At 47.1% G+C, this 12,741-nt stretch overlaps 1 protein-coding gene across 1 annotated transcript in view; it reads left to right on the forward strand.

Annotated features, from left to right (window-relative positions):
• Positions 1-397: 397 nt before the first annotated feature.
• The window catches only part of RPL18 (ribosomal protein L18), a 41,667-nt gene continuing 29,323 nt past the window's right edge, over positions 398-12,741 (forward strand). The window contains exons 1-4 of the mRNA XM_063942745.1: positions 398-504; positions 2,008-2,094; positions 2,172-2,279; positions 6,216-6,314. Of these exons, the coding sequence (XP_063798815.1) occupies positions 502-504; positions 2,008-2,094; positions 2,172-2,279; positions 6,216-6,314 (297 nt within the window). The 5' untranslated portion in view covers positions 398-501. The remainder of the gene's footprint in view (positions 505-2,007; positions 2,095-2,171; positions 2,280-6,215; positions 6,315-12,741) is intronic.

A 12,741-nucleotide genomic window follows, 5' to 3' on the forward strand; every position in this document is an offset into this window, starting at 1 on the left:
TTTTCCTGTTTTGATTATGTGCATTTGTACTCTGTAATTGGGCGCTGCGGAACCCTTGTGGCGCCATATAAATAAAGGATAATAATAATAATAATAATAAGTTATACACACAGGGGCTGCTCATGTCTTTTAAATGACCAGTTATGACTGAAGAGTTACAGGACGTGGATATATCAACCTTCTAAAGAAAACAGAAAACAAATGTACGTATTGACCATAGCTATCAGATTCTACCTATCATTTGTATGGAGAAATTCTCCACATCTTCTTTAGAAGGAGTTTTGATAAATATCCCTATAACAAAAAAAAAAAACACCTGTTAAATAACCAATAACAGTCTATTATACGGCCAGCCAGTGAGTAACCATAGAGTAAAGTGGATAGAAGAGCGTCTTCTCTCTCTGACAACTTCCTGTCTCTGTGTGCTTTCCCATAAGCCTCCGCGGCTTCTCCTTCTCTTTCCTTTCCTCCCGAGAAGCCGCTGCTGCTACAGCCGCCATCATGGTGAGAGATCGAGCTAGATCGCAATCCGTTGCCATCTCCTTCTTTTGTCCCGCCAGCGGCAGTCCCCTGGCCTCTTGCCGCATCGTCTCCGTGCGTGGCCGCGGGTTGGGGCGGTATCGGACGCCGGGTAGCGTGTAGTGCAGAGTCTCCCCCGGCGGCCGTATGTCCCATAGAGCGCAGTGATGTGGCATCTGCTGTTCCCGGACAGAGGGCGCGCTGCATGCGGCGTGTGCTGTCACCCTCTGTGCTGCTGCATGACTCCTATCACTCTGTTGCAGGCTATGGTGTCCCCACAGCCCGTGCCGGCTACTTGTGTGCACAGTGTGTGCTCAGCCCGAGCTGCGCTTCCTACATGCCTCATTACTGTGCGAGCTGGATGAGATGGAGCGGCGCTTCCCAAACTTTCTTCAAAGACGGCGCCCTAGAGTATCAGCATTTTTCAAGGCGCCCCTAGGCCAAACGTTTCTTATTGATGAATAAAAGTAAATTGTGCCTACTTGTCATCCTAGGGTCAGTTATGTGGTGATGTGTACAGCTGTGCTTGTGTTTTATGATTGGCAGCCACCTGCACTGGTTTTGCCTATCCCTGACCATAAATAATTTGTTTTGGTCCTGGACCACTGCTGCAAGTACCTCCAGTCAGCCCAGATAGAGTACTGTATCTGCTGTATGTACAGTACTTATGCTTTTTATTCTGTTTGCATGTTTTATCTCCAAAAAATGGAGTGTAATAGTGTCCATGACGTTCTGGCACACAGGTATATTGCAAGTAAAGTTGCGTGTAAATTTAGGCTTGATCATATAGCTGCTTATGTGATTGTGTGGCCTAGAGCTTCATTAATCCGCTGTTAATGGTCTATGTACAGAATATCCAACCAACCCTTTTTTTTTTTTATATGGGAGAATCTGCTTTATAAGCGGTCTTGGTTCAGATGGGTTGAGGAGCATGCATATATAAGTTTGGTTCATGTTCAGAACATGGTACCCCTAGGTTAGCGTAATAAAACTGCTTCAGAACATCATTACACTTGTTCCCTCGCGGGCTCGCTTCTTGTGTCGCACTTCTGGCAAGGTGGCTTGCTCCGCTCGCCGCAGGTTAATATTCCTAATAGATGTCCATGTGGATAGCATTAGTATCCCAGAGGGTCCCATGTTCTGAACTTGAGCCTATTTATTTATGTTTGGTGAATGCTGTGATGGCTTTTCCCCTGTAATTGACAATCTAAACCTTACCAACCTGGCTTTTGGATAGACTAATTTATGATTGTTTAGTAGCTGCACATGGTGGATCATTAAAGATAAAATCATCTGATTACTTGCCACAGTGTAATCTTTACAATATTCCCTGGAAGGTCTATTTCTATAAATACAGACTTGACTGTAAAAAGTTCATGTATATGTGTGTGTATATAATATAATTATTTCTTTTCTTAGTTTAATGGAATCCAAAGTTTAAGGAGTCATTAAAAAAAGTAACTATTCCATTCCCCTTTTCTCTTTTAGGGAGTAGATATCCGCCACAACAAAGACCGCAAAGTGCGGCGAAAAGAACCAAAAAGTCAGGATATCTATCTGAGACTTTTGGTTAAGGTCAGTAGTGTTTTACTGTAAGTTGTATAGTCGAAAAGTCAATTGCCATTTATTCATTGTTTTTCATGTTCTTGCAGCTTTATCGCTTCTTGGCCCGCCGTACTAACTCCAGCTTCAACAGAGTGGTGCTAAAACGTTTATTTATGAGCCGCACCAACAGGCCACCCTTGTCTCTGTCCCGCATGGTAAGCAAGAATTCATACTTTAATGTCCACAGTTAGTTTTGGTTACTTTGTACATGTTTGGCGGCATTTCTAGTATTAAGTATTGTCTGACGTACCAACTCTAATGGTGCCCATACACTTGTGCGATACCCAGTGACGTGGCATCGCACCAGCAGTTCAGGTGTGATTAAATCGCACCTGAACTGCCAAAGTGATTACCATGTGATAGATCGCATGGTAATCATGTGATGGGCACGTCAATGCCGAGTGGGAGCAGCCGGCGGGTGCCTGTCGCAGTGCAAATTATATTGCATGCGTTTAAAAAAAACACATACGATCGCACTGCGATGCGATAAATATTAAGTGCAGCACATGATATTATGAGACGCAACATTCGTGCGGCATGCCCACGCGTCGCATGGTACCTTAAATGTGCATACAATCCTTTGATTTATCTCACATATGTGGTCGAAATCGAAGGATTGTACCTAATATCTCACAAGTGTATGGGCTACATTATTCTGCTGTGACTACATGGCAGGTGTACTGCACTAGAATCCTTCTGTAAGCTATTTTCCTCTGGTACAGGTAATTTGTAGGGATGCCGTTTTTCTCCAAGTATAGTGTTCAGAGCATATTAGGTATCCAATAGTGATGTGATCCTTTTGAGAAATGTTTTCACACACGTGCCTGAAATGTGTGTTTTATCTGTTATACTAGCCATGCAGACATTCCTTGTTTAGCTGAGGGCGATCCATCTGCGAATCTGCAAAATACAGCATATTAGTATTCCCTGACTCGCCGATGCTGATCATTTTTTTTTTTTTGGGATGGAAATGGCGAATCAATGGATTTATAACATGTTGTGTTTCCCTGATTCCCCCAACCCAAGTCACTGGCAGAACGGCCAAGTGCCCCGGTAGTTGCCTGATGTATGGGCCCTATTAAATGATATGCAATGTATTTTTGGAAACGAGCTTGATCTGCCACTAAGTCAGGATTTGTTGCATTGTTGTATGTGACTGCTCACAGGAAAACTGCTTATGGCACTCGCACACGGTGTGTATTGTCTCATGCGATGCGCGCTCCCGTCTAGTCCGTATCAAGGCAAAATGTGGAGGAAGGCATTTTTGTACTACATCGCATATAGTACATTGTAGTGTATTCAAAATCGAATGTAGTTCAAATAGCTCCGTGTGTACACTCCCAAATCGCACCTAGCACACATTGTATAGGCTCAAATCGCACCTAGCACAAATAGCACCGTGTGTGGGCACCGTTAGTGCTTCACCCCAATGCACTGAACAGCGTTTTCCCTGTATTATAACTTAATTTTGCCCTGGTAGCATTGATACGTACAGAAGTTTAAGGCTCTGAGCAGTGGTAAAACATGAATTCTATGTGTAGCCCACCTTCTTAAATATTCCTTTTATTGTGAGTACAGTAAGACATTCTTTGTATCCTGCTTGTTTTAAGGTGGGTGTTTGAGATACTTTTTGAGTTTAACATTTTAATGTATACCCACTGCTAAGTGTGCCACTAAATAAAGTAGTATACTCCTTAGGGTAGTGGTTCCCAAACTCAATCAAGGTGCCCTAAAGCAGTGGTTCTCAACCTCTGTCCTCAAGTACCCCCAACAGTTCATGTTTTCCAGGTCACCTAGCAGTTGAACAGGTGTATTCATTACTCACTGACACATTATAAAAGACCCACAGGTGGAGCAAATTATTTCACTTGCAATCCTGTGAGGAGACCTGGAAAACATTAACTGTTGGGGGTACTCGAGGACCGAGGTTGAGAACCACTACCCTAGAGTATCAGAATTTTTTTTTTCACTGCACACTTGGGTCAAAAGTTTCATACTGAGAATTATTTTAGAAAGAAATCTTTAAAGTATATTGTGTATGTCCTCCTTGGGTGTAATTGTGTAGTGAGGGACAAGATTTGCTTCTGTTTGTCGTCATATTTTATGATTAGCGGCCACCAGCACTGGTTGTACCTATTACATTGACCATAGATAATTTTAATTGGTCCTGGAGCATCAATCGAAGTGCACAGAGACACCCCAGGGTACCCTGGGCACACTGCCATAGGGGGTCTCTCCCTTTTATAAAGCATTGATACATGGTAAATATCTAGAGTGTATAAGGAAAGGATCAGTATGTGATCTGCGCGTACGTGGTGTCGACTGTCACTATACCGACATCAGCATCCCGCCCGAATGCCGGCAGCAGGGCGAGCGCTAGAAAGCTCCTTGCAGGCTTGCTTCGCTCCCCACAGGTTCTATTCTCCCTCTGTGGGTGTTGCGGACACCCACACAGGGAGAATCGCCTACCTCGCCGGTATTCCGACGGCAGGATTATACTGCTGTCGAAATAACGGCGTTTGTTTTGTGATTGCCGGGATCCCGATGAGCGGTATTGTAACTGCATACCATAAGGACGTTTGGCTACTTAGTGCACTGGAAATAATTATGGCGTTATTGTGAAATGCGTAGTTGTCCTATTCTGTGGTGGACTATTTAAAGTAATTGCATTTCAATTCTTTGTCTTTATCTCGCTGGGTTATTAATGACTGCAAATAGCAGTGATGTGCTGTAGTCCATAGCTAGCGCTCTAGTGTAGTCAGGTCTCTGCTTTATATGGTTGTAGCGCTATTTGTACTGTCTGCCATGCACCTCTCTACACCATTGTTCTACAGTTACTCCTGTGCTAAAATATGTAATTCTTGAATCCAAAATGTTCCTGGTAAAATCTACGTTCCTTCTGTTTGGGACACTTCAGCTGGTACTGTACAAAAGATGGTAATATCTTTTATATAAAAGTGGAATTAAAATGAAGTACAGTATTACATATTCCTCACGTTAGGCCTTTTCTAGCAGGGCACCGTGCCCTGCCTGATTTTTAAATACTGCAAAATAAGCCCTGCCCTTTTAGTGGCGCCATGCTAAAGCAGCCTGCCCTGTGCCTTCCCCACCTGCGGTCCGGAAAAGTTGTGGTTACCGATCACCACCAAGTACCCGTTAAGTGAGGGGAAGGCTTAGGGGCAGCCCAGCATGTCGGAAGAGTAAAGATGATGGGACTGCGTCCCCCTCCATGGCTGCCCGTGTCACCCTTTTGATATAGCCTTAAGTGAGTACAATGAATGCGTGACCGCACCTTGGCGCTATGTACGCTTCCTAGCGACTGCAAGGATCCTATTGCTTTTATATCAATGGAAACTGCCAAGGCTTGGTCCCAGGAACAATATTATAAGTGCGTTTATGAAAGAAGCACTAACAATTGTTTGCACTTTTAATAAGGAGAGATGCAATGTTCTATATGGCAAACTGTATTTAGATTGTGTATGTGGCTAATGTTGCTCTTAGGACATGGTAATATGTTGCCTCTTCGCTCATTGCTGCCAGACATGCTTCTAGCTCTGAATGTTGCATTTGCAGGCAGCTCAGTGGTGAAAGGTAAAAAGACCACAAGGAATGGCAAAACAGTATCTGTCAAAATCCCCTTAAATCTTGTTTGACGTTTATTAAATACATCCAAGTGATACTGGTTCTTGGAAAGTTCCACAGTTGTATCAACCCTTGTAAGTGAGAATTGATAACCGCAATGTAAGTTATTTGTCTGTGAACACTTTGGGGGGGAAGAATAAATAGTTTTCATGAGCGCCCAGCAGAGCTATTCAATTGTTGCTCCAATCGGGTGCAACTGCCACGAGCGCCCATTACTTATAGTGCACAGGTTTTATCCGCAGAAAATTATCAGAGGTCTAAAGTTCTGGTTAGGACGCCCAAGCCAGGCTTTCTTTTGTCAGTTTATGCTTGTCGCCTCAGGAGGGTGTTAGCAGGAATATGGGTGCCTCCAGTATTTGTGGACGTAGGTACAATTGATAGCTCCTGTCAGTTTAGACTAACAATTAAATCTCCTCCCTTTGCGTAAAACCATTCTTCTACTTTAATAGATTCGCAAGATGAACCTTCCTGGCCGTGATGGCAAAACTGCTGTGGTGGTGGGATGCATTACCGATGATGTCAGGATTCAAGATATCCCCAAACTTAAGGTATGTTATTTGTAGCCTCAACAAAAATTGGCTACTGGTTCTTTGTGCAGTGAGATTTGCAAAGTTTATAGTCTAAGTTCTCCAGGCTATCTTGCCTTAGGCATTATCTGTGGCAGTGGCCATACCTTCTGGATTGCCACATAGGACAAGTTGGTTATGAGTTCCCGACTGTTGGGATGCATGTGGTCAGAACTGTGACAGCTGGATCTTGACGGTGAAAACCCTGACTTATCCCAGTAAGTAGTTAAACCCTAACCCCTGTACTACCGGCAGGATCCTGACCACATCCCCATAGGACACTGTACTTCTAGAAATTGTGTGAAATTTTTTGTGGAAATTATCGTGAATTTGTGACCAAATCCCTGATTGTCCAATCGGTAGCTGACTATTCTTCACAGGATCTTTTCTGATCTGGAGAGATCCAAGTGGTGTCAGATGGGATCAGCAGAGCTTTTAGGTTTGAAAGTAACATCACTCTGCTAGATCCATATGAACAGTGGTTGTAGCAGGGTAGTAACCTATCCATATTCTTTATGTAGGGAAGGATGAGGCTAGTTTAAAGAATCGCCATTTGCTTTCAGTGGGGTAATCAAATTGTGGGTGAAGTTCTTGTTCCTGCAAGGTAACGTGGCAACAACTGCCCTTTTCTCTGACGTCCTAGTGGATGCTGGGGACTCCGTAAGGACTATGGGGAATAGTGGGCTCCGCAGGAGACTGGGCACTCTAAAGAAAGATTTAGTAATATCTGGTGTGCACTGGCTCCTCCCTCTATGCCCCTCCTCCAGACCTCAGTTAGAATCTGTGCCCGGACAGAGCTGGGTGCTTTTAGTGAGCTCTCCTGAGCTTGCTAATAAGAAAGTATTTTAGTTAGGTTTTTTATTTTCAGAGAGCTTCTGCTGGCAACAGACTCTCTGCTACAAGGGACTGAGGGGAGAGAAGCAAACCTACTAACTGCGGATAGGTTGCGCTTCTTAGGCTACTGGACACCATTAGCTCCAGAGGGATCGAACACAGGACCTGACCTTGTCGTCCGTTCCCGGAGGCGCGCCGCCGTCCCCCTCGCAGAGCCAGAAGCCGGCAGAAGCGGAGAAGACATCGAAATCGGCGGCAGAAGACTCCTGTCTTCACATGAGGTAGCGCACAGCACTGCAGCTGTGCGCCATTGCGCCCACACACTCCGGTCACTGCAGGGCGCAGGGGGGGGGGGCGCGCCCTGGGCAGCAATTGTTACCTCCTGGCGAAAGCTGCATATAAACAGTGGCACACTGTTATATGTATGAGCCCCCGCCATTTATTTTACAAGAAATCGCGGGACAGAAGCCCGCCGCTGAGGGGGCGGGGCCTTCTTCCTCAGCACTCACCAGCGCCATTTTCCTGCCACAGCTCCGCTGAGCGGAAGCTCCCCAGGCTCTCCCCTGCAGAATCACGGTAGAGGGGTAAAAAAGAGAGGGGGGGCACATAAATTTAGGCGCATTAATCATAATACAGCAGCTACTGGGTAAACACTAAGTTACTGTGTAATCCCTGGGTTATATAGGGATGTAGTATGGTATGCTGGTGGTCGGGCTCCCGGCGACCAGCATACCGGCGCCGGGAGCCCGACCGCCGGTTTACCGACAGTGTGGCGAGCGCAAATGAGCCCCTTGCGGGCTCGCTGCACTCGCCATGCTGCGGGCACGGTGGTGCGCTACACGCGCCACACTATTTTATTCTCCCTCCAGGGGGGTCGTGGACCCCCACGAGGGAGAATAAGTGTCGGTATGCCGGCTGTCGGGATTCCGGCGCCGGTATACTGTGCGCCGGGATCCCGACAGCCGGCATACTGAAGACCACCCGTTATATAGCGCTGGGGTGTGTGCTGGCAAACTCTCTCTCTCTCTCTCTCTCTCTCTCTCTCTCTCTCTCTCTCTCTCTCTCTCTCTCTCTCTCTCTCTCTCTCTCTCTCTCTCTCTCTCTCTCTCTCTCTCTCTCTCTCCAAAAGGCCTTTTGGGGGTCCTGTCCTCATTTAGGGCTTCCCCTGTGTGTGTGGTGTGTCGGTACGCGTGTGTCGACATGTTTGACGAAGAGGGCTATGTGGAGGCAGAGCAAGTGCAGTTGACTGACGTGTCGCCGCCGACGGTGCCGACACCTGATTGGATGGATATGTGGAAGGTGTTAAATGATAATGTAAACTCCTTACATAAAAGGTTGGATAAAGCTGATACCTCGGGTCAGTCAGGGTCTCAACCCATGCCTGATCCTACAGCGCAGAGGCCCTCAGGGTCTCGAAAGTGCCCACTATCCAAAATGGTTGACACAGATGTCGACACGGATTCTGACTCCAGTGTCGACGACGATGATGCAAAATTGCCACCAAAAATGACAAAAGCTATATGTTATAGGATTATAGCGATGAAGGATGTTTTACACATATCAGAGGTGAACCCTGTCCCTGACAAGAGGGTTTATATGTATGGGGAGAAAAAGCAAGAGGTGACTTTTCCCCCTTCACATGAGTTAAATGAGTTAATGTAAAACAGCGTGGGATTCCCCAGATAAGAAAGTCCTGATTTCCAAAAGGTTACTTATGGCGTACCCTTTCCTGCCCGAGGACAGGGTGCGCTGGGAATCGTCCCCTAGGGTAGATAAAGCTCTGACACGCTTATCTAAGAAGGTGGCCCTGCCGTCGCAGGATACGGCCACCCTAAAGGATCCTGCAGATAGAAAGCAGGAAAGTATCCTGAAATCTGTTTATACACATTCAGGGACTCTACTGAGGCCGGCAATTGCGTCGGCATGGATGTGTAGTGCTGTAGCAGCAGGGACAGATAATCTGTCTGAGGAAATGGATACCTTAGACAGGGATACTATTATGCTGACCCTGGGGCATATAAAAGACACTGTCCTATATATGAGGGATGCCCAGAGGGACATTTGCCTACTGGGCTCTAGAATTAATGCAATGTCAATTTCTCTGACGTCCTAGTGGATGCTGGGACTCCGTCAGGACCATGGGGATTAGCGGCTCCGCAGGAGACAGGGCACAAAAGTAAAAGCTTTAGGATCAGGTGGTGTGCACTGGCTCCTCCCCCTATGACCCTCCTCCAAGCCTCAGTTAGATTTTTGTGCCCGGCCGAGAAGGGTGCAATCTAGGTGGCTCTCCTAAAGAGCTGCTTAGAGTAAAAGTTTGTTAGGTTTTTTATTTTCAGTGAGTCCTGCTGGCAACAGGCTCACTGCTACGAGGGACTTAGGGGAGAGAAGTGAACTCACCTGCGTGCAGGATGGATTGGCTTCTTAGGCTACTGGACACCATTAGCTCCAGAGGGAGTCGGAACACAGGTCTCACCCTGGGGTTCGTCCCGGAGCCGCGCCGCCGACCCCCCTTGCAGATGCCGAAAAGTGAAGGTCCAGAAACGGCGGCAGAAGACTCTTCAGTCTTCATAAGGTAGCGCACAGCACTGCAGCTGTGCGCCATTGTTGTCAGCACACTTCATAGCAGCGGTCACTGAGGGTGCAGGGTGCTGGGGGGGGGGCGCCCTGGGCAGCAATGATAGTACCTTATTCTGGCTAAAAATACATCACATATAGCCCCTGGGGGCTATATGGATGTATTTAACCCCTGCCAGGTCTCAGAAAAACGGGAGAAGAAGCCCGCCGAAAAGGGGGCGGGGCCTATTCTCCTCAGCACACAGCGCCATTTTCCCTCACAGAAATGCTGGTGGGAAGGCTCCCAGGCTCTCCCCTGCACTGCACTACAGAAACAGGGTTAAAACAGAGAGGGGGGGCACTTATTTGGCGATATGTATATATATATATTAAAATGCTATAAGGGAAAAACACTTATATATATAAAGGTTGTCCCTGTATAATTATAGCGTTTTTGGTGTGTGCTGGCAAACTCTCCCTCTGTCTCCCCAAAGGGCTAGTGGGGTCCTGTCCTCTATCAGAGCATTCCCGGTGTGTGTGCTGTGTGTCGGTACGTGTGTGTCGACATGTATGAGGACGATGTTGGTGAGGAGGCGGAGCAATTGCCTGAAATGGTGATGTCACTCTCTAGGGAGTAGACACCGGAATGATGGCTTATTTAAGGAATTACGTGATAATGTCAACACGCTGCAAGGTCGGTTGACGACATGAGACGGCCGGCAAACAAATTAGTACCTGTCCAGGCGTCTCAAACACCGTCAGGGGCTGTAAAACGCTCATTTACCTCAGTCGGTCGACACAGACACGAACACTGACTCCGGTGTCGACGGTGAAGAAACAAACGTATTTTCCTTTAGGGCCACACGTTACATGTTAAGGGCAATGAAGGAGGTGTTGCATATTTCTGATACTACAAGTACCACAAGAAGGGTATTATGTGGGGTGTGAAAAAACTACCTGTAGTTTTTCCTGAATCAGATAAATTAAATGAAGTGTGTGATGATGCGTGGGTTTCCCCCGATAGAAAATTATTGGCGGTATACCCTTTCCCGCCAGAAGTTAGGGCGCGTTGGGAAACACCCTTTAGGGTGGATAAGGCGCTCACACGCTTATGAAAACAAGTGGCGGTACCGTCTCCAGATAGGGCCGCCCTCAAGGAGCCAGCTGAGAGGCTGGAAAATATCCTAAAAAGGTATATACACACATACTGGTGTTATACTGCGACCAGCGATCGCCTCAGCCTGGATGTGCAGCGCTGGGGTGGCTTGGTCGGATTCCCTGACTGAAAATATTGATACCCTTGACAGGGACAGTATTTTATTGACTATAGAGCACTCTGGCATCAAGAGTAAGTGCGATGTCCATATCTGCCAGAAGATGTTTATGGACACGACAGTGGTCAGGTGATGCAGATTCCAAACGGCACATGGAAGTATTGCCGTATAAAAGTTATTTGGGGTCGGTCCATCGGACCTGGTGGCCTCGGCAACAGCTGGAAAATCCACCTTTTTTACCCCAAATCACATCTCAGCAGAAAAAGACACCGTCTTTTCAGCCTCAGTCCTTTCGTCCCCATAAGGGCAAGCGGGCAAAAGGCCAGTCATATCTGCCCAGGGATAGAGGAAAGGGAAGAAGACTGCTGCAGGCAGCCCATTCCCAGGAACAGAAGCCCTCCACAGCTTCGGCCAAGTCCTCAGCATGACGCTGGGGCCGTACAAGCGGACTCAAGTGCGGTGGGGGGTCGTCTCAAGAGTTTCAGCGCGTAGTGGGCTCACTCGCAAGTGGACCCCTGGATCCTACAAGTAGTATCCCAGGGGTACAGACTGGAAATTCGAGACGTCTCCCCCTCGCAGGCTCCTGATGTCTGCTTTACCAACGTCTTCCTCCGACAGGGAGGCAGTATTGGAAACAATTCACAAGCTGTATTCCCAGCAGGTGATAATCAAAGTACCCCTCCTACAACAAGGAAAGGGGTATTATTCCACACTATATTGTGGTACTGAAGCCAGACGGCTCGGTGAGACCTATTCTAAATGGGAAATCTTTGAACACTTACATACAAAGGTTCAAATCAAGATGGAGTCACTCAGAGCAGTGATAGCGAACCAGGAAGAAGGGGACTATATGGTGTCCCTGGACATCAAGGATGCTTACCTCCATGTCCCAAATTGCCCTTCTCACCAAGGGTACCTCAGGTTCGTGGTACGGAACTGTCACTATCAGTTTCAGACGCTGCCGTTTGGATTGTCCACAGCACCCCGGGTCTTTACCAAAGTAATGGCCGAAATGATGATTCTTCTTCAAAGAAAAGGCGTCTTAATTATCCCTTACTTGGACGATCTCCTGATAAGGGCAAGGTCCAGAGAACAGTTGGAAGTCGGAGTAGCACTATCTCAAGTAGTTCTACGACAGCACGGGTGGATTCTAAATATCCAAAATCGCAGCCGTTTCCGACGACACGTCTGCTGTTCCTAGGGATGGTTCTTGACACAGTCCAGAAAAAGGTGTTCCTCCCAGAGGAGAAAGCCAGGGAGTTATCCGAGCTAGTCAGGAACCTCCTAAAACCAGGAAAAGTGTCAGTGCATCATTGCACAAGAGTCCTGGGAAAAATGGTGGCTTATTACGAAGCGATTCCATTCGGCAGATTCCACGCAAGAACTTTTCAGTGGGATCTGCTGGACAAATGGTCCGGATCGCATTTTCAGATGCATCAGCGGATAACCCTATCTCCAAGGACAAGGGTGTCTCTCCTGTGGTGGTTACAGAGTGCTCATCTTCTAGAGGGCCGCAGATTCGGCATTCAGGATTGGATGCTGGTGACCACGGAGGCCAGCCTGAGAGGCTGGGGAGCAGTCACACAGGGAAAAAATTTCCAGGGAGTGTGATCAAGTCTGGAGATTTTTCTCCACATGAATATACTGGAGCTAAGGGCAATTTACAATGCTCTAAGCTTAGAAAGACCTCTGCTTCAAGGTCAGCCGGTATTGATCCAGTGGGACAACATCACGGCAGTCGCCCACGT

The sequence above is a fragment of the Pseudophryne corroboree genome, chromosome 10 (genome assembly GCF_028390025.1).
Source record: "Pseudophryne corroboree isolate aPseCor3 chromosome 10, aPseCor3.hap2, whole genome shotgun sequence".
In the NCBI taxonomy this organism is placed as follows: Eukaryota; Metazoa; Chordata; class Amphibia; order Anura; family Myobatrachidae; genus Pseudophryne; species Pseudophryne corroboree.